Genomic DNA, 25863 nt, shown 5'->3' with positions numbered 1-25863 from the left:
GCCACTGTCAACCAACACCCCAGGTCCTTTTCCACCGGGCACTTTCCAGCCACTCTTCCCCAAGCCTGGAGTGTTGTGTGGGGTTGTTGTGACCCAAGTGCAGGACCTGGCACTGAGTCTTGTTGAACCTCATACAGTGGCCCTCAGCTGTCCAGATCCCTCTGTAGACCCTTCCCATCCTCAGGCAGATCAACACTCCCTCCCAGCTTAGTGTCTTCTGCAAAGTGAGGGTGCACCTGACCCTCTGGATGAGGGGTCCAGATCATTGATAAAGATCTTAAAGAGAACTATCCCCAAGACTGAGCCCTGGGGAACACCACTAGTGACCAGCCACCCGCTGAGTTTAACTCCATTCAGCACAACTCTTGGGGCCTGGCCACCAGCCACTGTTTCACCCAGCGAGCAGCACCCCTCTCCAAGCCACGAGCAGCCGCTTTCTCCAGGAGAGTAACATGGAAAACGGTGTCCAAGGCATAACGGTCCAGGCAGCCAACATCCACCGCCTTTCCCTCGTGGTCCCGCCCTTGCCCGCCTCGTTCCGCCCCCGGTGCCGCAGCCGGGCAGAGGCCGCTGTCGGGGCCATGGGGCCGCCCGAGGAGGTGCGGGCGCGGCTGGCGCGGTGCGGGCAGAGCCACCTCCTGCGCTTCTGGGCCGAGCTGGGCCCGGCGCAGCGCGGGGCGCTGCTGGCGGCGCTGCCGCCCGGGCTGGGCGAGCACTGCCGGCTGGCGGCGGCAGCCGGGGCCCGCCGAACGGAGCCGCCGGAGCGTCTGGACGGCCGGATGGAGCCGCTCCCCGACCGGCTGCTGGGCAGCGCCCGCCGCAGCGGCGCCGCCGCGCTGGAGCGCTGGGAGGCGGAAGGTGAGCGGGCCGCGGGGCCGCCCGTGCTGGGGCGGGGCAGGGGCTGGGGCCCGGCCCGTGGTGCTGCCCTCCCGCCTCGCTACCCGCGCCGGGGCGCGGCTGGGGCGCCTGTTGCGGTGTCGGCAGGTTCCGTAGCGCGGGCTGCCGCCGCTCCGTGCCAAAAATACCGAGACTTGTCCTAAAAGCCAGCCGGGGCTGCCGGCGGGAGCGGGCCGGGCCAGCTGGATCCGACCCGGGCCCGGCCCGCGCTGCCGTGCGAGGCGCGGGGTGCGCGGGACGCCCCTCAGTCCGCCCCTGCCGAGCCTCGGCTGGTGCGGGGAGCGGGGCTGTGCCCGTGGGACCCCGGGGCAGGGAGTGGGGCCTGCGGGGCGTCGGGAAGGGCCCGTGGGACACTGAGCAGGGCCCGTGGCGTGTCGGGCAGGAGCTGTGCAGGCGCTGGCCGCAGGCAGCCCGGTGTCCCGTGGGGGCTGTGGAGGCTCTTTGGGGCTGAGACACTGAGTTTTCCCTCTTAGCTGTTAAATACAGTGGCAGAGACTGGGCGGCGCATGGTTGGCTGGACACGGGGTGACATGGGATAACGCTGTGCCTTTCGGGCAGGTGATGTCCCTGGGGAGGGTGGGAGCAGAGGGTTTGCATCGCTGCTGGAATAGGGTCCTGCATCAGATGGATGTAGTCTTGTGCTGGCACAGGGGCTGATGTAGAGCCCCATCCAGGCTGTGCCACATTCAGTGCAGGAGGGAGATGGGGTCTGGGAGCACAGCAGGTGGGTAGTGTGGAGGAAGTCCAGGAGAGCCCAACTTCCATGGCTTTTGGAGCCTGGCAGATGCTGGTGGCTTTCCCTGGTCACCCTGTGTGTGTGTGAAAGTTGGAGGTGATGGGGAGGGAGTGGCTGGATGTGAGGGCTGTGCTCCCCACGTAGCACATACGTCTTACATAGACATCCTCTGCTTTTTTCCAAGTCCATGATTTTTTTCATTTAATTACACAGGTTCTGATGTGTCTCCTTCATAAAATAACAGCACTGTTAAAAAATAATCATCATAAAAAAAGGAAACCAGAAAAAACCAGCTGTGGTCAGAGAGACACTTGCCTAAATTGTGGCAACCATCTGCACAGCCTTGACTGTCTTCTGTCAAAGAGGTGGGGATGTGGGGAGTAAAAATTTCCAAGCAAAAGCAAAAATAGAAGTGTCAGGGTCACAGGGCAGAGGAGCTTTTCTGCCACTCCTGCTGAGTGGTGGTGGAGGGAGTGGGAGGAGACTGGGGATTTGTTTCCACCAGCTGTGCTCACATCTCCAGCCCAGCAGAGGAGGGTGGTGGTGCCTGGTGAGCACCACGGTGGAGCCCAGATCGTTTGGCAGGGGACCCGCTTGGATGGTGGTCGCTGCCTTTTGCTAAAGGGTGTCGGTGAGGAGGAAGGGAACCCAATGGGTCTAGGTCAGGGCCATGCAGTTAAATTAATGATTTTATCAAACTGGGTCCTTCATCCTCTGCCCTGCTGTTCCAGTGAGAAGCTGGTGTATCTGCCTGGTGCCACCTTCCACAACAGGGAAGAGAAGGCAAGCATTGCTTGCAGAGGTCGCACGTGTCTGGGACTACTGGCATTGCACACGGGTCAGCTGACCTTGAAGTCTTCATGACCCCAAGTCACGCGGGTCCTGTGGACAGCGATTCTTAACTTGTACCAGGAGAGGGGGACGTGGTGCTTGTGGTTTGTAATCCAGTTTAATGCTGCAGATGAAAATCAGGCTCGGTTTGATTGCCTGGAGGAGGGCTGTTGGGAGCGAGACTTTGTGCCACTGAGCTGGGCAGCGCTGGCATGCCCCATGTCCCTGCAGACGTGGCCTCTTCTCCAGGAGTGTCCTTGTGCCCCCACACAGTGTGTTCCAGCAGATCCAGCATCCCCACAGGCTTTGCAGGGATTGTGGGTCCCTGAGGGGATGCAGGTTTGGAGAAGCTCTTGTTTCCAGCACGTTGCTGGTGGTGTTGAGCTGGAGGAGAGCAGGGTGAGCCGGCCAGGCTGCTGCTTAATGTCCCTGAGGCTGCACAGCTGATGCAGCCCCTGGTTGCAGGGTCAGGATCACCCCTGAGCTGAGGTCACCTGTGTTCTGCCTGCAGATGTCCAAGTCACCAGCAGCTCCCACCTGCAGCTTGTCCTTGGTGAACAAAGACTGAACAGCTGAAATGATGTCTCCTCCTTTCCCCTTCCCCCTTTTCTTGATAAAAAATCATGGTTAGAAGAACTACGCAACTCAGAACTTAGTCTTGGGAACACCCAAGGTACATTTAAATAGTTTAAAAAATAATACATTGTTACTGTCTCAGAGACAATAAACTTAGCCTGGTCAGGTTTGCATTCAGATCTTTAAGTGATCACATATTCTAGGCAGCCTTAGGGATGATGGTATAAATCAAGCACAGATGCTTTTCCAGTCTGTGAGTGTTTTGTTAATAAACTCTTAAGTCTTGGGCATGGACCCCAGCATAGCTCTCATTTCACCAGAGGTTTTGATGAGCCTATTCTGGTATCTGACTACTCTGCAGAATGGAGGGAGTTTAACTTTTTGCTTTATTCCTCTCTTGCTGACTGCTCTTGTAATTGGGCTGATGTGCCTGTTCAGGAGAATTCAATCTGCTCTTGCAAGATCAATCTGTGTTTCCTGCAAAATCTGTTTTTGTTTTTTACTTTCTATGCAGAATGAAACGTCCTGCAGCATTGATGAGTATCTATCAACACATCTTCCCTTTGCTATTTGGTTGAGCTGTTTGTATTTAATATGCTGCAGAAGATAACCATGACCTTGCTCCTTCAGCTACAGCCATCACCATCCTGTCCCTGCTCTGCCCAGGATGGGGACTGGCTGCCACAACAGTGGGACCCAAAACTGAAGAGTTTGGCTTTGGTTTTGAACTGCAATCCCTTTCCCTTCCTCTCCTCACTGGTAATTTAGTGATGGCTGCTGCCCCTTCCAGTGGCTGGTGACTCCTCCCTGCTCCATCCTGGGGCTGTTGCTCCAAGGCTGGGGTGAGCAGAGGTGATGGTGAGACTGGTCCTGGCAGGAGTGTGGGAACAGGGGCCAGCTGGAAGCTGTTGGTTTGCTGAGTCTCTGTGAGGGGAGGAGAGGTAAGGGCAGGGGGAGGAGGAGAGCAGGGAAGCATATTTTACTGAGGTGGGTGTTCCCAGGGCTGCAGTGAGCTAGGCTGGTGTGCAGAGTCTCACCCTCACTCTTCCTTGCTGGAAAGGTTTGCTGCCCTGGTGCCAGATCCTGGTGTGGGGACAGCCATGAGCCCAGCGGGATGCTGGGAGGCTTGGAATCCTCCTGCAGCCCTTTGCTCAGGTCCTTCCCTTCTGTGATGGTGTCATATGTTGGCAAACCATGTGCCAGGGACTAGGACTAGGAATGTTGTCATCTCTAGTACCTTAGACCTTCTGGTCTGTGCTCCAGGTCTTTTGCAATGGGAATTTCAGTAAAGATGCAAAAGGGTCACTAATTGCTTGTGGTTTGTTGCGTAAAATTATGCTTATTTCATTTGCATCAGCATGCAGCGCTGAGGTCAGACTGACAGGCCTGTAATTCCCTGGATCCTCCTTTTGGCCCTTCTTGTAGCTGGGGGTGACATTTGCCAATCTCCAGTCAACTGGGACCTCTCCAGATGGTAAATGGTGGAAAGTGGCTTGACAAGCACTTTTGCCAGCTCCCTCAGTACCTTTGGGTGTATTCCATCCAGCCCCATAGACGTGTATATCTGTGTGTATCTACTAAAGATAATGAGACTTTGTTTGTTTGGGATGTGGAAACAATGGTCACAAGGGACCTCTTGGAGGTCTCTTGTCCAACCCTTGTTTGGAACAGACCCATACCCAGTCAGATCAGCTATGGCTTTATCAAAGTAAGCTTTGAAAACTGTGAAGGAAGGACATCCCCCACATTTGCCCTAATGTGTAGTTGAACCTCCTAAGCTGCAACCTCATGGCTGTTTCCTGTTACATCACTGCTGCTTTAGGTGAGGAAACTGTTCAGCCAAAGAAGTGAAATTAATGTTTTAGTATTGTGTGAAGCATCATCTTTCTCTCTCTGAACTGCCAGCAGTAGGCATTCAACTGGCAGCTTCTGGCTGCTGCCTGAGCTGTACAGAAAGACTTAGGAGAATAGCACAGGGTGTTGTCTGCTGGTGTGATTCTAATGTTCCCTTGGGCTTTTTTCTCCTGTTCAGGCTTGCACCACATCTCACAGAACAAGGTGGCAGTGCTGCTCCTGGCTGGAGGACAAGGAACTCGCCTGGGTGTGAGCTATCCTAAGGGCATGTACAACGTGGGTTTGCCCAGTGGCAAAACCTTGTATCAGATCCAGGCAGAAAGAATCCGCAAAGTGGAGCAGCTCGCTGGCCAGAGACATGACTGCAAGTGTGCCATCCCCTGGTAGGTGACCTGGAGCCACAGACCTACTGTGCAGGGCTCTTTGCTTTGCAGTCTTGCATATGTTGTCTTCTAGAAACCCTTTGCTGGGTGCCAGACAGAGACACATGAGGGAAAAGCCTTTTGTCAGCAGGATGTGTGATGCCAGCAGCTGGGGGAGAGTGCGCAGGGATGGGGAGGTTCAGGTCTGTGTCTGCAGACCTGGGGGACTGAGCACTGCCCTTGAGTCACTGACCACTACCCTGACTGCTGCACTGTGCTGTCTTTTCAAGCACAGCCCCTGACAACACTATAAACAGCACTTTCAGTGCCTGTTTCAGATGCTTTGCAAGAAATTTCACCTGTTTGCTCTGTGCTTCCTCAGGTTCCTGCATGGAGGGGAGGGATGGCCTAGAGCTCACCTTCCAGGCCCTTCCTCCTTTGCCTGCAGTGTCTGCTGCAGCAAAAAAACTCTTCCCTTGTAGCAGTAAATTCTTATGCTCCATTTTCAGGCCATCTCCTGCTGTGGTTGTTTACAGCTGGCTGCTGTCACTCCTAGCTGCTCCTAGGTTTCAAAAGCTTCCAGGCTTCAAAGAGACTAGCTCTGTGCAAGGTGCAAAATGTGAATTTGCTGTAGGATGTGGTGGGTGAGAGAGAAAGGTGCTGCAGGATGCTTCTAGCAGTGTTTTCTGCAAGTGTCCTTTGATTATAGACACCTTTATGAAACTGTCTGGGCTGAGCCAGGGTTTGGGAAGAGTGAGATCAGTTGTCTGAGGTCTTCAGGGTAGCACATTGTTTTACAGATTGGAGGTCAAAGGTGGTTTCAGTCCATGTTGTGTTTCTTTCTGAAGCCATGTGTATGTCACCTCAACTGCAAAGGCACCATCCCTGGGACTGCTGGAAGCCAGGATGGTTTGTTTGCAGGGTACAACACGTGCTGATCATGTTTAGGGTTCCTCTCCCTGGCAGAGGGTCTGTTGGCTGCTGCAGAACAGGCGGTGCTGTGCTGCAAAGATGGAAATCGGGGCACATGTGACATCCAGTCCTGTGCAAAGGACAGATACCCTCGGCATGGTGGCAGAGGACCCCATGTACCTGTGCCAACTTGTTGAAGTGCTAGACAAGTAGACCATGAAGATGACTCTTGGCCACTGTTGAAGAAGGAGTGCAGTGGAGACAGAGACAGCAGCAAGAGGAAGCTGGAATGAGAGGAGGAAATAGAGAAACTTAAGAGAAAAACAAATCATGCAGCCGTCATGGGAAAAATGCTGGCAGACAGAGCTGCTGGGGAGTCACAGCTCATTCCCAGCATCTCATGCTGGTCAATGCTTCCTTTGGTACTTAACATCAGTTTGACTCTGAGATGAGTGAGGCTGTTGTAGTGTCCTTTGCCTTGTTTTCCAGCTCAACCAGATCTCCAGATGTCATTCACATTTAGGGAATGGCTCTTCTGTCCTGGCTGGAGCTAAGTCTGTGGACTGGGTCATGCACAAGACCCTGTGGGGCCTTCCTGTGGGATCAGTGCTGGAGGGGAGCTCTCCTGCTCAGTTGCAGGGTACTCTAGTCTCTCTCATTTAACACTCTTGGCTTTCCTCCCTTTTATGTTCCATTTGTAGTTTTCTCTTTTGCTTGTGCTTTCCTCACTCATGGCTCAGCATGCATTCCTGCCCAGGTACATCATGACAAGTGAGTTCACGCTGGCGCCAACAGAGGAATTCTTTGTACGACACAACTACTTCAACCTGGACAGATCTAACGTGGTGATGTTTGAACAGAGGATGCTGCCTGCTGTCACCTTTGATGGGAAAGCCATCTTGGAGGAGAAGGGGAAAATTGCTATGGCTCCAGGTACCCTACTGTTCACTCTTACAAGAATGCAATTAATATATGTTGATAATTGCTACCAGCCATCAGCCAGCCTTGGCACATGGAGCAGTCTTTGAAGGTCAGTGTTGATGCTTCTGGTCAGCGTGGGAGGGTTCTGTTGAATGTTTCAGTCTAGTAACCAAGAGTGTAGCAATCTCTTTGTAGTTCTTGCTGGAGATTTGTCCACAGCACGTGTTTTTTATCAAAGCTTGAGAGTATTGGCAGGTGAGGAACAAGGTGCATGGGCAGGGCATGAGGTCCCTGGGGTGCTGCCTCCCTGCTGTGAGCCAGGTTCCCAGTCAAGGTTGATTGCTGGAAATGGATGAAAAAGCAGCAAAATTAACTCTCCAAAACGATTGCAATGTCTCATCTAGTAAAGTTCTCTTAACCTTTTACATGGTGAGAGGTCAGGGCCATGGTGCAGTGATGTGGTATTGTGGCTGCAGGTGCTTTTTGTGGGCTGACAGGGTGTCAGAGGAGAAACCATGAAAAGGTGATCTGTGATGAACAACTGGACAGGTGTCTTTTGTGCAGCTGCACTTCAAGCCTTTAGAAATGCATTGGGAAGTTGCAGGGGGAGATGATCAGAGAGTAAGATTTATTTATTTTCATGCTGAGTTTTAAGTAGGTTTTTGCTCTGCACTGGAAGAGGAGATATGTAACAGGCTTTTCCTACCCTCTGCATAAGATTTTGCCCTCTACTCTTTTCCCTCTTGAGGATCTTAGAAGGCTTCATTAAGTGTCATACCACTTCTCTGTGAAGCTGGTTCCCACAGTCCTGCTCTGCAGGCGAGGGAGCTGGGGTGTAGAGGGGAACAGGCTTGTCTGAACTGCATGACAAGAGCTGGAAATAAAACCTGACAATACTGACTTTTGGCTAGAAACCACTCCTTGCTCTCCTGTTAAAGAAAGTTTGTTCAGGCCTTACGGCTTTTGCTCTGCTAGCCACAAAATACCTACAAAGTCACTAATTAGCCAGGGCTTTCTCTTTTATCTTGTCTTATAGATGGCAATGGAGGCTTGTACCAGGCTTTGGTGGATAATAAGATCTTGGAGGACATGAAGCAGCGTGGGATCCAGTATGTCCATGTGTACTGTGTGGACAATATTCTGGTGAAAATGGCAGATCCAGTCTTCATAGGCTTTTGTGTTTCCAAAGGGGCAGATTGTGGTGCAAAGGTGAGGTGGTACTGATGCTGGGCCACTTCCTCATGGGGAGTTATGGTCTGGTTATGCTTGGCAGCTGCTGCCCAAGGTGAGCTCAGATGAAGCCGTGTGTTCAGACCTCTGTTCAACAGCAACTCCCTCCAGGCAGGTTTAGAGGAGCTGTTTGCTGCCTGCATTACCTCTGGGATCCCTACCTGTGGGTTCCTCTCCTCCTCCCAGAGTCTTGTGGAAAATAACCTTTAGTTAGAGCAGGGACTGGAACTGCACAGGAAACTAGGACCTAGAATTGCTTCCCATTGCTGTGCTGCTGTTTGTCTAAAGGCACTTGGGCCATCTAGGAGCAGTTTTGGGCTGGGTTGTGTGTTATGAAAGCACCTTTAAGTCTAATGGAGGCATTCCTTATGCCCCACTGTGAGAGATGGGGAAAGCCAAAGGAGCCTGGTTTTGTCACCCTAAAGCAGCAGGTCCCCAATGAGGGTTTTATATTACTTTAATCCATAAAAATGTTCATGGGAACAGAGAGCTGAAGGGTAATAGCTGCAAACATTTTCCAATTAATGCCAGGTCCCTTGATAAAAGAAATGCCTCACAGTATGCCAGTTTGGTGAGGGACTTTTTAGGATGTTGGGCAGTGGTAGGACTAGGGGGAATGGATCAAAACTAGAGGTGGGTAGATTTAGATTAGATGTTAGGAAGAAGTTCTTCACCATGAGGGTGGTGAGACTTTGGAACAGGTTGCTCAGAGAGGTGGTGGAAGCCCCATCCCTTGAAGTTTTCAAGGCCAGATTGGATGGGGCTCTAAGCAACCTGGTCTAGCAGGAGGTGTCCCTGCCCATGGCAGGGGGGTTGGAACTAGATGATCTTTAAGGTCCCTTCCAACCCAAACCATTCTATGATTCTGTAATCTCTTTTAAGTAATTTATCTTCTGAGCAACTGTGCAATTAAGTGGTCAAGTTACTGGGTTTTATGCCCAGGTGTTGGGCAAAATGTGCCTGCAGGCTACTGTGTACACCCCACACTGCCTGTGCTTCCAAGTTCCTGGAGGAGCTGCATGCAAAAGTCCTGTAGGATGATTGGTACTTGGAAGTTGGAATAGTGCTGGGCTTTTCTTTCTCCTAGTCATAGCTCTCTCTCCTGGGCTGCAGGTGGTGGAGAAAGCCTACCCCACAGAGCCAGTTGGGGTGGTGTGCTGCGTGGATGGCCTCTACCAGGTGGTGGAGTACAGCGAGATCAGCCTGGAGACTGCACAGCAGCAAAGCCCCGCCGGGAGACTGGTGTACAGTGCCGGCAATATCTGCAACCATTTCTTCACAGTTGAGTTCCTGGAGATGGTAGTTCAGTAAGTCCAAGCAGACCTGCCAGGCAGCTGTGTAGCCTAGGAATGCTTCCGAGAGGGGGTATTCCCATTTGCCACTCTGTAGTTTCAGTTACAGGTACTTCCTGCTTTGCTCTTCACCTCCCCTCTCTTCCAAACAGTAGTAAACAGTCGTGTCCCCTTTCTGACAGCTCAGACTGAACCCAATGAAGAGGTTGTGTGCTTTGCTGTAGCTGAATTGTCTGAGTTATACCAGTGCCTGGACCTTCCTGGTCCTCCAGGTGGCTGCCTTGTGTTCAGGAATGCAGTCAGCGATGCAGCGCCATGGGGAGGATTTCCAAGGGGAGTGTCACCCATGCCATCCCTTCGGACAACAGAGGTTGGAAAAGAGGGTGAAGCTGGGGAAGGACTCTGCACCTTATTGTGGGGAGATGGGCATGTGATGCTGTGCTCCATCACCATCCCAGTCAGATACTGAGTTGGGCTACCTTTTTACCTCTGCCTGTAATTCCAGCCAGCTGCTCAATCGTCCCTCCCCTCTTGCATTGCCCTGTCATGTCCTACTGGTGCAGGGAGTGCTGCTGGCCAGGTTACTCTGCTGACAAGTTTTTTCCTGGATGTGACTTGGATCGATTTGGAATGAACAGCACCCACGACAGTTGAGAGATGAGCCTGAGCAGTAATAAGCCATGTGCTTCCCAGAAGTGTACTACTTTTTTCTAAGTGGGCATGAAGCAGGTGAACTTGTTTCTCCTCCTTTTACAGGAAATATGAGCCCCAGCTGAGGCATCATGTAGCCATAAAGAAGGTGCCCTACATTGACGAGGAGGGAAATCTGATAAAACCGCTAAAACCAAATGGAATAAAGCTGGAGAAGTTCGTGTTTGATGTGTTCCAGTTCTCTAAGTTAGTGGCAGACGTTATTTTCTTTTCTTCCTCCCCTTCTTAATGTTTGAATGACTGTAGGTTGCAACAGACCTTGGCAGGGAGTGCATGGTTTGTGGGTGGCTTGTTAGAAAGGCTGTTGGATCCACACTGAGCTCCAACGCAGCTGTGGCGCTGCGGACTCTGTGAGCTGCGATCACCCAGTGCTTGGGCACAGCTGGGCTACCTGCCACTGTGCTCCCAGATCTGTGTTCCAGCTGGGAGGGAGGGGAAAGAGGAGGGAAAGGAAGGGAAAGGAACTTGAGATCAAAGCCAGTGTTTAATACAAGCCTATGTTGGATTATTCAGACTTGAAAAAATTGGGACTTTCAGGGTTGTGGCTTCCATGGCAACTGCAGCTCTGGGTGCATTTTTGGTGCCAGGGCTCAGCTCACACCCTTTGTGCTTGGAAAACAAGTTGTTTGAGCACTGTGGGGCCAAGTTACTTTTGCTGTGGGAACTGTCAGGGTTGACTTGTGAAGGCTCTAAAACAGAGGGCACAGTGCTGCAGTGTTAGCACAGCCAGGGGTACTTTGTGTTTTGGGAATGTGGGATTTTAATAATTTAGGAATTTAGCATAAGTGTTCTATGAAACCTGTTTTCTGAGGTCCTGAATTAAGCAGGAAAGTTTTGGGTTAAGTAAATGGCAAAAAGAGGCCTCGGGCAAACTGAGTTATCTTTGTCTGGGGATAGTGTGTTTCTTTTTGGAGGATTTACTTCAGGATAGGAAGCTCAAGGTTTGAACAGATCCCTCTTTCCTCATGTGTGTTCAGTACCAAAGGCAAAACCAGTTGATGGAAACAGTGCTGAGTTCTGGGCTTTGAAAAGACTCATTTGCAAGCAGTGATTCCTTCTGCTTTTTTAATAATTATGCAAAACCAGCTTGGCAGCTGCTCTTCACACATGGAATGCAGAAACACACAGATGCTGCTGTGGAATTTTTTAATTTGCATTCCAGTTTCTGGTAAACAGCTATACTTAACATTCAGCTGTGAATCCTTCCATATTACTTGTTCACCCCTGGCAGCTGGTGTCCTCAATTGATCCTTGCATACAGACTGGCAAGTGAGTCTGTTTCTTGGAGCAGGGTGTGGTGCTCTGAAGGGAGCCATCCAGCCTGGCTCTGTTGCTGAGCTTCAGGCATCACTGATCTCTCCATCCTGCCATACTCTGAGCCAAAGCTTTTGGTCCATCTGCCTCCCAGTGCCTTCAGAGATCCCACAGAAACCTCTCCAGAACTGTTGCTTTTCCTCTCAGCTGTGCACAGCTCTGGAGGGCTGTGAAGCTGCTGTTATGTTCCCAGAGAGACTAGGCCTATTGTGTGTTTCCATCATACGGCCCTGGTACTTCTTTGCTCTTCACACAAGAGTTGGGCTTTCCTTAGCTTGACTGCCCCAGGTTGCATACATTGCTGGTCCCTGAAATACAAGTGAGCCTTTCCCCATGGAAGAAGTTGTTGCATCAGCAGGGCTGATGGAATAGTTTTGTTTTACATTATTGTTATTTTCTCCCATTCACCAACAGGAATTTTGTGGCATTTGAAGTTTTGAGAGAAGAGGAGTTCTCACCACTAAAAAATGCAGACACAGCTGACCAAGACACTCCTACCACTGCTCGGCAAGCCCTCCTGGCCCAGCACTACCGCTGGGCTCTCAAGGCTGGGGCCAGGTTTCTGGATGAAAATGGTTGTAGGATACCAGAGAAACTCAGGTATGATGTTCTATGAGCTCCATAGCCTCTCTGCCTGTGGCTGCCCCATTGTACTGGCTGGCATGCCTGCAGAACTGGGAATTAGTCTGGTGACAGGGTGACTTGGCAAGATTTCGTTCAGCTGGTCTCTTCTGAACCCACAGTCATGTCCATTACAGCTCTTGCTTCAGCAGTGGTTGTGAGCATTCTAGGCAGCAATGCACAGTGCTCTGGGCTTTATCTGTGGTAGAGAGTCCTGCCCTTGGGCTTGAATCACAGAATGTCAGGGGTTGGAAGTGACCTCCGGAAGTGACCCCCTGCCGGAGCAGGACCAAATCTAGGACAGGTTACTCAGAAATGCATCCAGAGATGTATGTTGAGACATTCTTCCTGCAGAAGCTCATTAGGCAAGGACAACCTTCTCCACCGTTCTGGGGTTAGCCAGGAATTGTAGTTTGTAGTCTTCTCCACTTTTCTGACTATGTCCCCAGTGCTTAAAACCCAGCATGATTCTCAGGTGGGCTTAAGGATCAGCTGTTACAGCAGTTATCAATTCCAGTGCTTCCTCCATCAGACTGAACAGCAACCTGCTTGTACTCCATGGGGCTATTACTGTATCAACTCATAGTTTAATAAATGCATGAGCTGTTAATTTTACTTGACAAGCACCTCCATAAAAGTGATGTTCTTGTTTTGATGGGAAATATTTGTGACCTGCTTATTTCCTTTTATATTCACACTTTATGTTTGAATAATGTCTGATGCATCTGAATATAATAAATGTCTTATCCTTCTGGATATTCTGTTCTTGATGATCTTTTAAAGAAGATGCTCTGTTTTTTAAACACAGCAAGATGTTCATCCTGTGTTGTCTTCTCTAGTCTCTCAGGAACCGATGATCCTCCAGCTGTGTGTGAGATTTCTCCGTTAGTGTCTTACTTTGGCGAGGTGAGAATAGCTGTCTGGAGGTATTTTTAAGAGTGTGCAGGTTTGCCTCTGATTTCCTTCCAAACACAGAGGATTTATTTAGCCTGGGCTTACTGAGAAATGGTAAGATCAAGGGAACTAGGACTTGGGCTCTGCATTACCTTCATGGTTCTCTCTTCAGCAGTTTGTTCACTCTCAGTTTCAGCCATCTGGAAAATGAGATTTGCAATGAGGCTGTGCAGTGTCATTAAGAATTACAAGTCCTTTAAGATCTTCTGAATGAAAAGTGCAGCATATTCAAATTACAAAATCCATGGGGTCACTGTATTCAGTTGTATCTTGATCTGTGCCCATCTCCCACTGAATGAGAAGTGCGGTGGATGCATTGGCTTTAGAGAAACTGCATCTTAAAAGAGATTTCTCATGTTGGCCTCTCTGAAAATAAGTGGTCCTGGGAAAGCTGCTTCCATTTAAGTAGCAAGAAGAGGAGCTTCCCTGTGTTGGACAGGCAGGGTGAGAAACAAAGGATTGCAGGAGGATCTGTGGGTGCTGTGGGGAAAGGTGTTCATAGAACTTCACATCTCGCTAGGTTTCTGTGTGCAGGTAGTGAACCCATCGCAGCTGATGCACTGTAAATACAAAACGAAAAAAAGGCAATTTAAATTAACTTTTCTTTGTTAGGATTATTCTAATGTGAATTAAGGACACACCTACCATGCCTGCCCCTTCCCAGGAAGATTGTATCTGAGATCCCTTGTTTTATGGTTCGTGGGTGTCTCTCCTTCATGAACCCCAGGCTCAGGGCTGAACTGCTTTCCATCTCTGTCACTGGGAAACTGCTGCTGTTGTCTGTCCTTCCTGTAACCTTTTAACTTTGGCCAGCCAGTTTTCTCTGAGTACATTATGTAGACTTAAAAATACTGCAAGTAACCAGTGTGATGCAATTCCAATCTAACAGTTCTGTTTTTACACATTCTCAGGGTCTGGAGGCATACATGAAGGACAAAGACTTCCTTTCTCCCTTTGTACTTGATGAAAACAAAGTCAAGGTGCTAGGAACTTCTTGAAGAGGAAGGAGAACTTTCCCCCTGAAGACAGATATCTGTCTGTCAGATCCATTAGAAGAAATGACATTGCTGAGATGTCAGCTATGAAGTGCATTATAAAAAAATTGCTTTGCATTTTTGAATTGATACCAAATCCTTGCAGCAGTTGTGTTTACACACACGTACATGCTCACCGGTTCTGCTTGGTGCCTTGGAAGGCTGTGCCTTTTTTACCTCAATCTGTTTTGTAGACTTGGATGTGAATGAAGATTAATACCTTCTGTGTGCCAAACAGGTTTTATATTTCTTATTTGCTATGCATACAAATATGTAAAAGAGCCAGTCAGGGCCTAATAAATCAGCTTTGCATTCAAGAAGATGAAATCTCTTTAGTGCCTTGTTAGGTATCTTGTATGTGCTGGTGGAATTTTGTTTTGTGTTCACAGCTGAAGAATCAGTTTGAGGTCCCATCATGAAAAGTATGGGATGACTTTGTGTACTGGGGCCTTTTTCTGTGTAGATCCGTCCTTTTCCCAATCCTGTGATGATTAGAAGAGCCAGTTCAGCATTTCCATTCTCTAACCAGGTCAGAGAGAGGAATCTGCTGTTGGTGGGTATGCTCTCTCTGTAGGCATCACTTGAGGTTTGGCAGTCCAAAGCAGAACAGACTGTTTTGCTTATTCAGGCTTGCTGGTGCCATTCCAAGAAAACGTAAGTAAATACGCAGCTTAGACTGATTGCTTTTTACAGCTGTACTGACCTGTTTGGTTTTTTTCTTAATTAAGACAATATTTTTTTTTCACAACAACTGTCTGCTCTTCCTGTCTGTAACAAACGTTTCTTTTACTTCTCATTTTTTTCTGTTTTAATATATACCAAATCCCTCAAAGAGGACTTTTTAAGTACCTGAAAGAAACAAGAGGAACAAATCCTGCGGGAGTTTAATGCTTAATGAAAACAAAATAAAAGTCTTAATCCCAGCATAACCAGTGTGCGCAGGAAAACACCAGCCTCTGCTTCTACAGTTTCTGGCCAGGTAGTTTTCCAGCACTCCTTCACATATGAAGTAATTATTCGGATACCTTCCTTTTGACGATGTTGCTAACCATAGTGTCAGCTAATTAAGGATGCTAATTGCCAGAACATATGATTTTATGTGACCTGAGCCCTAGCTGAGGACTGGCAGGGTGGCTGTGATCCCCTCCAGCCTTTGGACTGCTGAGCCTGTGCCTTAACACACCCAAGTTGTTCCACCCTTGGTGAGGGTGCTCCAGGTGCACTGCTGGGCACCCTTACATAAGGAGCACTCCATACTTCCTACTTAAGGAAGCACTGCTTCCTGCTTAAGGAGCACTCCATACACCCTAACAGTGTTAGGGAAGGTGATGAGCAAGCTGCCTCGTTTAGAATGTTATTTCATGCACCTGCTGATGCTATTTTATTAAGCATAAATCTTTTAAATCACTTCTGTGGCTTTTGGTAATTCCTGACATGAAGCTGTATTCAGGATGTCAGGGAAGTATGAAAATGGGAAGGCTTGTGTTTTCCAAAGAAAGCATCTAAATGCCAATCTAAACAGAGTTTTCAGGTATAAAGTGTCTTTGCATGCACGTGAGTAATGAGCCTTTTGCACATGCAAATGAGCTAATGACAGTTCTGATGACCTCACTTTGCATGTGCAGCAATTCCCACCTTTAATAGAAATAAAGCATCTGTCCTTGATGTTCAGTTCTGTAATGGTTTTTGCACGGTGTTTCTGTGGGTCATTCCATTCCTGTCAGTCAAGGTTTATATCCAAGAACAGTCTGTGTTGTGTCTTCGTGAACATGGCTTGTGAATTCAGGCACCCACTCCTTTTGAATTGCACTGTGCTATAAAGAAAGGATCTTTATTTTGCTCTTTTAAAAGTGCTTTTTCTTTTGAAACTTCAGTTCCCATGTGCTTTAATCATGTGTACACTGAGATGCTGACAAGGTTTTTAGAGGTTGTACTCAAGGAAAAGCTGAATTAGAATGCTGGGTGCCTTGTCTGTTGAGGTTTTTTTCTGTGGTTCCTCATTTTAAACTGGAATAGAGAATTTTGAGAGAACTTAAAAAAAAAAATTAATCTGTCCTGTATGTAACAAAATAATTCTAATATGTGTTACAAAATGAAAAAATGAAACTTTTGGACACTTAAGCATTTTTATAATAAAGATGTTACTATGATTTCTATGTGTCTGTCTGTGTTTTGTGTTCATGAGGAAAATGCACTTGTTGTCTTTGTCCCTACACGTGTTGGATGTGGCCACAGGAGCTGCAGGACACAAGACAGTGTCACTGATGGCATGGCTGGGGCTGCGATGCCCACGCTTCCATGTGCAGGGGATGTGGAGCTGCACAGAGGGTCAATCCCAAGGGAGTTTGACATTGTGGGATGTATTTTTTCTCCACAAAACAGAAGACAGTTCTTGGCCAGTAATTCTGTTAGGTTTGGGGATTGTTTGTTTTTTTTCCAAGCTTTTAATCTCCTTGTACTGAGGGGAGGAGGAGTTTCATTGTGGGTGGTGTGTGTTTGTCTTATTTGAAGATCTGAGTGATCTGGAGCTGAGTCAGGCTTTCACAGATGCTCTGTAGGTACTGAGCACTTGTCATGCAGCCTTTGCTTGGCTTCCACTTTTCAAACAGGGCTCTATTTATAGAACAATCAGTAGGGAAGTTACTGATTTTTTTACAAATGACAGATTTTTTTCTCTTTTAGGGGTTTAGTGCTGAACCCAGCAAAGGTCAGAAGTAGGTATTTTTCCTTCCTTACCTACTTCCCCCCATGTTTGTCTCTTGGCACCCATGTGAAGGTTGCTGAGGTTTTTTTATGGGTTTCAGAGCTACATGAATCAGTGGTTTCCTGTGATAGGAAAATAAATGCTACAAATGAATGCATTTCTCAGGCTTCTGTTAAATTGTTCCTCTGCTTGTTGATGAGTGTTCCTATCTATCAAAATTGCTTGCTCATTTCTTTTTAATTCTGAGATGCTCAGGAAAAAAATCCCGTTTTCAGTTTTGTCTAGAGATCCAATGTGAGTTGGATTCCCAAGTTAAAGGCTCAAATGATGCATGTTGAGTAGCTGGGCACAGCCAAAGGTGAATTCAGTGCCAGCTCTTAAAAGCAGCTGCTTCAACACTGTCGCAAGCCGGTACTGGGGGGCTACCCACAAACACTTTCTACTTCTGTTTGGACAACAAACCAGATCTAGAAGTAATGGTGATTAGAAAGCCCCAGTCCTGTGGTGTCCATCACTCTTCCCTACCCTCTACTGTTGCCATCCCTCCTCCATCCCAGTGACGAGACCAAGACGTGTTTGCACAGGGAGTGACAAAGGGCTGGGGCTGTGTGAAGAAGCAGATGAGGGAAGAAGCAGGTCCTGCTGAGAACCAAAATTCAGTTCCAGATCTTGTGAAGTATTTATTTACACAACAGCTTGGGTTGCTTTTCACCCACTCACACGCATCCTCTCGCAGATTTCTGTTGTCTACTCTGAGGCTTGTGTTCCTGGTCTGCCCAGGGCTCTGTGTGTGTGAAAAGGACAGCTCTTCTCTCTCCTCTGGGAGTCAATAGTTGTTTGGAGTTTTTCTTTGCCGTGCAGGCTGGCTGGAGGAGCAGCGGTGTCTGTGGTGCCTCCTCCTCTCATCAGGGCACAGTGTCTGCTGGTCAGTGAGTTGTTTTTCCTGATGACTTCCCACGTGCACACTTCCACTTCTGTTTCTTTCACACCAATACTTCTGTGACTGGTCCCCATAACATCATCTCAGAACAGAGAGGAAAAGCGAGGGCTCTCAGCCTCTCCTTACTTTCCACTTCCCAGCCGGGGTGGCTGAAACCCTGGCTGGGCAGGGCCTGCTACGTGGCGAGAGCAGGCAAAGCCAGGGCCAGGAAGCGGAGGGAGGGAAGGAAATTCTGCCCCAGTCCTCTGCCCGAAGGAGCTGCCAGTACCGGATGGCTGGTGGCCGTGCTTGGCCGGGGAACACGCCCGCTCCGAGCGCTGCGGCCCCCGCGGCGAGGGCTGCGGCCGGACGGTCCAGGGCGGCAGACGCCGGTAGCTGCCGCCTCCCTGCCCGCCGTGGGGTGTACGAGTCCCCAGGCCCTCGCTGCCCGCACCGGCGGCCGCCGCCGCTGCCCCGTTGCTAGGGCGGGGCGCGGCCGTTGCCACGGGCGCCATAGAGTCCCGGAAGTGCTCGGGGGACGAGAGAGGCACCCGGAAACGGCCGCTTTGCGCCGGGCGGCGCGGGGCGTTCGCGGCCCCTGAGGCGTCGCCATGTACTCGGCCGCCGCCGCCGCCTCCTCGCCGCCGCGACGGGACTTCATCTCCGTCACCCTCAGCTCGGAAGAGGCGGTGGGGGCCGGCGGCTACAACAACAGCAAGGCCTGGAGGCGGCGCTCCTGCTGGCGGGTGAGAGCGGGCTCGGGGCTGTGGGCCGTGAGGGAAGGAGCCGGCTTGGCGCGGGTGTGGAGCTGTAACGGCGGGGACACTTGGCGATGGGGCGCTCTGGGGAGGGGTGTCTCCGGTCTTGGGTGCAGCTGGACCCTGTGTTGGGGTTTCTGGAATGGAGACCCCTCTTTCCGAGCTGGGGAGGGGGCCGAAGCTGCGGGCCCTTGGTGGTGGGGTTGGGGAGGGGTGGCCCCGGTCGGGGGCTCTTAGGAGAGCAGTGTTGGGTGGCAGCTCCCCACCTAGCAGGGGCTGTTGGGGCGCAGGCTGGCTGAGGGAGCTGTAAGTCTTACCTTAATTTTTATGAGCAAAGCTGGGGCGGGGGGATATGGGGTGTGTTTGAGTGGAATCCTGCCCTCTGCTAGTGGGCATTTAGGGCCAGCACTGCGCTCACTGGGCAGGAGTGAAGAGGGGATGAGATTTAGTCTTAATATCTTTGTCTCCTATTTTAGGGCTTGAAAGGGGGAGCCCTGTCCTCTGCCCTAGGAGAGTAACGGAAACAGTTCTGTTCTATGTGGGAAGGTTGATGTGAGCAGAGGGGTCTCTGGCAGAGCTGTATGGAAGGAACCTTCCTGCCTGTTTGGGACTAGAGAGTGGGCAGCAGCGTTACCAGGGTTGGGAGTCCTGGTTTGGAGGGGCAGGAAAGGAAAGTGTGAGTCCAAGGGACAAAATAACCCTTGTTGCAGGTAAGGGATGAGGTACCTACAGGGCTTTATGGTGGTCGGATGAAGTGTATGAAGAACTGTTTTAGGGACACAGTATGGCAGCTTTTGTCTTATTAAGAGCTAAGGAAATGTGGGGGTAGCGCACAAGATGTTTCACCCTTCCTTTTAATCTTATTCTTTGTCAGAAAAAAATGAAAGTCAGGTGGTGGTGAATGCCTTTATGTATTCTAGTGCTTCATTCCTACCCATCTTTTCCCAATGCCTCTTTTTCCATCCTGTCCCAAAGGAACTTAAGGCTGCTGGGTTCCAAGCATCCTTCAGCAGTTGGAAGGTCACAGTGGGGGTGACCGTGCAGGTTGAGCTGAAGGCAAAGAAGTGGGGTCAGTGTCCTGTGGTGTGCAGGGTCACCAGGCTGTCAGCAGCCTGGGAAGAAGGCAGGAATGGTGCTGTGGGGCTTGACAGTGAGCACCTCCACAGCTCTGTGGAACATTTGCAGCCCCTGGTTGTTAAGAGGATGTGAGGACTATGGGAAATGCTTGGAGGGGATAGAGTGGTTTGTAGGGAACTGCAGGTTGTTCCCAAGTGCAGCCTTGGCACTGTGTGTGCCAAGAGTAATGAGAAAGAAAATGCTGCTCTGGTGAGTTTTGATAGGACTGTTAGAAAACTACCAAAATGATATTTTAGCAGTTAAACATTAACTGCAATTGTTTTCTCTAAATGAAGGAAGCTTCTCTCTCAGGCTAATATAGCATTTGCTGCCTAACTTTTAATGATTTTGTTGTATATACATCAGTTTTAAAAACACATTTTTGCCCAGGTCTAAACTTGAAAACATCATGGTTTTATCTTGTTTGTTTTTCTGTTGCTTTACTTCATTTTCATGTTGCTGAGGGTTGGTGACTTTATTAGTGGTGGCAGGACCTGTTCTGTGTGACATTTCACATATGTTTGGCAGGGGCAGGATGCCTGACTTTCGTTTTCCAGGGAATGTCCTCTCAGCTGATTTTAAGCCTTTCTTATTTGCTGCAGTAACATTTTTTGTGTTCCTAATGTAGGCTGCTAATGTCATGCTAAATATTCTTCCTCTTCCTTATTTTCTTCCCTAAAGAAATGGAAGCAGCTGTCCCGACTGCAGCGCAGCATCATTCTCTTCCTGTTTGCCTTCTTGGCAGTCTGTGGAGTCATTTCATACACAAGCATGGAGGAGCCATGGAAAAGTATGTGTTTAGCTGGGAATTACTGGCATGTGGTGGTACGTTTACGAAGTTGCTGCCGTTCTTGGAACTAGTTTTACTTTTTATTGACAGTGACTGGATGTGTCCATGAAAGCGCAGTTGGGAGATGATTTTAGGTGATGTGTTTCAATTACTTGTTTCTGCTTAATCAGAAATATTTTTAATATGCCTTTTCATTGTTTATCTTGACTAGAGCAATATTTTGGTTTTATTTGATTAAGATTTGGAGGCTGTTTATTTGGGGTTTTTTTTATGTTTATGTGTAGATATTGCTAACCCAAACCTAAACAGTAGGATGAGATCATCCTCTCTTGGTTTTGATTGTCCATCAGATTAGAAATTCCAATATTTTTCTCAATATGAAGGCACATTTACCTTTGATATTATCTTACTGCCTGTATTGAGAAGCTAAAATAATAGCAATTGGGAAAAAAAAAATAAGTGCGCATGTGCCATTTAGCAGCCTCCTTGCATATTAAGGAGAGTGTTGATACCAAAAGACATTTGTCTCTGACAATTAGTGTGTCTTATCAATGTTTTTGAATGGAAACATTTTTTGGAGGCACATCTAGTGTGTGAATGCTGTTACACGTTTCTAGCTGGAGCCTAAACTGTTGGTTCCTTGTGCTGAGCAGTTCTGTGTGTCTAGGTCTAATTAACAAATCGTTGGATGATCAGAGAACAGAACCAGAAATTCCTGGATTAAAGCTGGCAAATCCAGCTGTCTTACCAGCACCCCAGAAAGCTGATACCAACCTTGAAGACCACCCAGAACTTTCACCACAGGTACTGTGAGAAGAAATGAGTTTTATATACCTACCAGGGGGTTTGTAAACACTGCAAATAGTGCTTGTTTCCAACAGTTGTTGAGGAGAAAGGAGTTATAACTTGCAATAGAAGTCTTCTCTAGGTGGAGTTCTCTCCTAAGAAGGGCTTTGGTATAGTGTTTCTTGGCTTTACCCTTTTTTATTTAAGTGTTTAGTTATACTAGTTCTTAATCACTGCTGTAGTGAAGAGTGCGAGGACTTCAGGTCACAGTGACCTCTCACTTGAGGCTTCACTTTCCTGGTATTGGTTTGGACCTGCAGTGCTCTGGACATTAGCACTGCTGTTGTGAGGAGCCTAAATAGAGGCCTGGCTGAAAATGAAGACGTACATGCAGTCAGTGTCACAGGAATTGGAATGGCTTTGCTGGGAGCTTGAAAAAACAGCTGCCATCAGCAGAGGCGTGAGTAGGTTTTGAAGGGTTACATTTGTGAGGAATGTGACAGGGAAGAAACGTGAACTGACTGTGTTACTCTTCACATATTGACCTGGTGACTCTGGGGATTCCTAGATAATGAATATGAAACTCTGTATTAAATCTTTCCCTCGTTGTGCACAAAATGCAAATTTATTACTGTACAGTAATTCTTGGTGTTATCTAACGCTGCCCTTGTGTAAGTTCTAAAAAGACAGATGTGGTGCCAAGGGACAGGGTTTAGTGGTGGATGTGGCAGAGTAGTCCTGTGATAACTGTGAAGGTTGGTTTTTTTGCATGCTTTTTGCTAATTCAAATAAAAATTTACTCTGCCTAGTACAAGGCAATCAAATATCTTTACAATCCTTTAGCAGTGCCTTTTTTTAAATTACTATCTGGTAGCAGTAGAGGTAGTTTTAAAGTCATTTATCTTTATAAACTTAAGAACTGGATAATTTTACACAAGTTTAAAGCAAACCAAAACCCAAGGTCTTTAGTGTACCGTCCATTCAGGGCAGAACTTACATGGCTGATACAATATCAAAATAAGATTTATCTGAAATGGTGTTTAATGCTGAAATGATGTTGATTTATGATTTGAAATTTGGCCATTTCTGCAATGTACCAAGCACTGGTTTTTTCTGTATTTTCTCAGAAGCCACCAAAACTGCCTCATGTTCGGCGTGGTCCTTCCAATCTGCAGATTAAGCCACCATGGAGGGATGTGAGGCTGAAGACTCAACATGATACCAGCAGAGCTGTAGAAGGGCCAGTCCAAGCTGATAAGGAAGAGAAAACGGAGAAATCTGTTATCAGGTAGAAATGTTCTCAGCAAGTTGCAGTGTTCCCCCCCCAGCCCTCCAAGATCCATTGGATGTTGGAGTGAAAGTTTTAAGGATGTTCTGTGGTCAATGTTTGAGGTTGATTTCTTTCCTTGAACATATTTTTTCTGAGGTCTGATCTATCAGCTATTGATATTGCTGTGCTGATTTATTTTATTTTGGTGAATGTGCAGGTTTTCTGTTTTCACTCTTTGCATTACAGAACTGCAGAGGATTTGGAGGCCTCCTGGGTTCTCTGTGTTTCTAATGCACCTGGACACTTGTGATGCTCAGGAGATTTCCCAGTATCTCTACATTCCCACCATTTGTTTTTAGTTCCTACCATTGTAGTAAATATCAATGTACCAATGTCAATACAAAGATGTCACAAGTCCCTTTGTCCTGGCTAAGACTTGGAAAATGGCAGCAGTGTCAGTGTTGGGTTGTGTGTGGCACCACTAAGTACAGTTGTCCCAGGATGAACTGGCAGAAGCTGTAAATGTGTGTGTAGTTGTGTGCATGTAACTGCACGAGGGATGCTAACTCCCTTCTTACAAGAGGCCAATCATACAGCTCAAAGTCCCCTTGTGCATTTCTAGTATTATCTTATAATATCCATACTAATTTCTCTACTCTGCACTGGTGCTGCCTCACCTTGAGCACTGTGTGCAGTTTTGGGCACTACAAAATAAAAAGGACATCAAGCTATTGGAGAGTGTCCAGAGGGGAGCCACGAGGATGGTGATGGGTCTGGATGGGATGACTTCTGAGGAACGGCTGAGGTCACTTAGATTGTTCAGCTTGGAGAAGAGGAGGCTGAGGAGTGACCTCTTGCAGTCTGTGGTTCCTCAAGAGGGGAAGCTATGGGGCAGGTCCTGATCTCTTCACTCCTGTGACCAGTGACAGGACTGGGGGAATGGCAGGAAGCTGAATCAGGGAAGATTTTGGTTGGGTATCAGGAGAAGGTTTTTCACCCAGAGGGTGGTTGAGCACTGGAACCAGCTCCCCAGGGCAGTGGTCACAGCACCAAGCCTGCCTGGGTTCAAGAAGCGTTTGGATGATGCTCTCAGGCACATGGTGTGATTCTTGGGGTGCCCTACACAGGGACAGGAGTTGGGACGGGTCCCTTCCAGCTCAGCATATTCTATGATCTTTTACAGAGAGTCTGTACTGCTGTGATTGTATTTATGCAAAGTTCTTTCCTAAGACATTATCGATAAAAATATTTTGATTTGGGAGTAACTAAAAAGATGTGACTTGAGTATAGAAAAGTCTGCTACAAGTTCAGCAGAGGTTAAGATTTGGAACAGTAGGTCTGGGGTTTTTTTATATATTTGTGTCCTTTTCAGCACCAGCACAGTTGAACTCATCACAGCATCAGCACTTGAGTGTTGGGATTTCCTGAAATCTCTCAGAATGTCTTGAAGTGTTTTATTCCTGTGCTTCCACTTACGCTGTAACTTGCGGAATTAAATGGGTGGCAACAGGAGAACTTAGGAGAGTACTGAAAGCTACAAATGTAAAGAATGAAAGTAAGAAATTAAATGATAGGATTTATGTAAGTCATAAGATATGGTGGCTGTAAACAATAGGAAGTTTAAAGGTCCTATAGGCCTGGTTCCCTCAAGAGGCATCTCATGAACTCAAAGGCACCATATCTGTATATTAAGCAGCACGGTCAAGATTGTTTGATCTTGATGTGAACTTGGCTTGATTTGAAGTCTGTTCTGAAAGACTTCTCCTTCAGGAGCTTCTTAATAAAACCTTTAAAAACTGATTTATATATCTGTGGTGGTAGGGAAGGCTTATGGGTAGTAAAGCAAGTACATTAAGTGCCTAGTCATAGAATCATAGAATGATCCTGGTTGGAAGGGACCTTGAAGATAATCAAGTCTAATCATAGCCTAAATTCCCCTGCCATAACCTAATTTACCCATTCAGTGCTTAAATCTTGTCCTCTGTACTTACTCATGATTTTTTTGATACCACTATTTGCGTGGTAGTCTTTAGTGTCAGTGGCTCCTGTCATCATTTCAGAACTGGTAGGTAACAAAATACTTCTCCTGCAGCATTCTCAGGTGTTTGAATTCTTTGCAAAAGGTCTTTATTAAATTTGGTTACCAAGATATTTAATGAAACTCCGAGAGCCTGTAAGACATATTTCTGAATCGTCTAAAATTTCTGTGGTGCAAATGACTTTCTTTGAACAGAAAAATTACCTAGTGGATAACGTGGTTATTTTGATTCTTGATATAAAATCCAACTCCTGTTTTGGTGAAGTGTTGTGAAAAAAAGAAACTGCAGGGATAATTCTCATCATTTGCTTTACTTCCTGTGATCCAATTAAGCCTTAATTACAGTCCTTTGTATTTGCAGCTGGAGAGGAGCAGTGATAGAACCTGACCAAAGCACCGAATCCCCATCGAGTAAAAGAAAAGAACCAGAAAAACCTTCATCTGTGGAAGCTGAAGACCAGAAGGAGCCGGGTAAGCAGTACAGTTAATGGTAACTTTATTTCTGTTTGATTTTAAGGTTTAAGTTGTGCCATTCCTCCCCACACACATCTATTAATTTATTTTAAGTAAAGGAAACAAAAAGCATAGGAAAGATGATTTACCTAGAACATCCAAGCCTTTCAGTGTCCTTATTCCACCATGACAGCCTTCAGTCAAAATTCTGCAGGAAGTGCAGTCTCAAATTTCAGTGTTGAATAAAGAATATTCTGATACAGAAGTTAAACTTACCTGGTGTGTCCAATGCCATGGCAGAAACTGTTTGCTGTGGCTGCAGTGGCCAGACTCTGTGGCAGTGGGTTGCAGAGTGTGTGTTGGATGTTCTGCTACTTGCAGCTAGTTGCTACCTCTGTCCTCTCCTAAAGTGCTTGTCTGCTTCTGGAAAATGCACTGTGTCCTCTTTGGTGCTATATAAAATGGTACCAGGTCAAGAGAGGTCATTCTTTCCCTCTACTCTGCTTATGTGAGACCCCACCTGGAGTACTGCGTCCAGTTCTGGAGCCCTCAACATAGTAAGGACATGGAGCTGTAGGAGCAAGTCCAGAGGAGGCCATGGAGATGATGGGAGGGCTGGAGCAGCTCTGCTCTGCAGACAGGCTGAGAGAGTTGGGGTTGTTCAGCCTGGAGAAGAGAAGGCTCTGGGGAGACCTTAGAGCACTTTCCAGTGCCTGAAGGGGCTCCAGAAAAACTGGGGAGGGACTTTGGACAAGGCCTTGTAGTGAGAGGGCAAGGGGGAATG

The 25863-nt window shown here is 47.9% G+C and overlaps 2 protein-coding genes across 6 annotated transcripts in view; both read left to right on the top strand.

The window, feature by feature from the left end:
• The first annotated feature begins 568 nt into the window (after window positions 1-568).
• On the top strand, window positions 569-16399 carry UAP1L1 (UDP-N-acetylglucosamine pyrophosphorylase 1 like 1). Of its 2 annotated transcripts, XM_051636763.1 has the most exons (9): window positions 569-858; window positions 5073-5277; window positions 6926-7101; window positions 8126-8298; window positions 9433-9626; window positions 10368-10508; window positions 12051-12236; window positions 13097-13163; window positions 14123-16399. In XM_051636763.1, exons 1-9 carry the CDS (start codon window positions 582-584, stop codon window positions 14207-14209), a joined length of 1506 nt encoding a protein of 501 aa, XP_051492723.1. In that variant the 5' UTR covers window positions 569-581; the 3' UTR covers window positions 14210-16399. The 2 variants fall into 2 exon arrangements, with proteins under 2 accessions (XP_051492723.1, XP_051492724.1); XM_051636764.1 differs by lacking the exon at window positions 13097-13163 and having other exon boundaries at window positions 14123-14227.
• A 2026-nt stretch (window positions 16400-18425) lies between these two features.
• The window catches only part of MAN1B1 (mannosidase alpha class 1B member 1), a 27645-nt gene continuing 20207 nt past the window's right edge, over window positions 18426-25863 (top strand). For 3 of the 4 annotated variants that reach the window (XR_007891317.1, XR_007891316.1, XM_051636907.1), the window contains exons 1-5: window positions 18426-18614; window positions 20424-20532; window positions 21200-21336; window positions 22446-22606; window positions 24988-25097. Coding sequence is in view for 2 of the 4 variants with exons in the window: in XM_051636907.1 (XP_051492867.1) it covers window positions 18480-18614; window positions 20424-20532; window positions 21200-21336; window positions 22446-22606; window positions 24988-25097 (652 nt within the window). In the remaining 2 variants the exon portion in view is untranslated. Of the gene's footprint in view, window positions 18615-20423; window positions 20533-20629; window positions 20667-21199; window positions 21337-22445; window positions 22607-24987; window positions 25098-25863 lie in introns of those variants that run through there. The other variant, XM_051636908.1, reaches the window with a different exon arrangement.

The sequence above is a fragment of the Apus apus genome, chromosome 19 (genome assembly GCF_020740795.1).
Source record: "Apus apus isolate bApuApu2 chromosome 19, bApuApu2.pri.cur, whole genome shotgun sequence".
Lineage (NCBI taxonomy): Eukaryota > Metazoa > Chordata > Aves > Apodiformes > Apodidae > Apus > Apus apus.
This window is presented reverse-complemented; position numbering and strand designations above follow the sequence as displayed.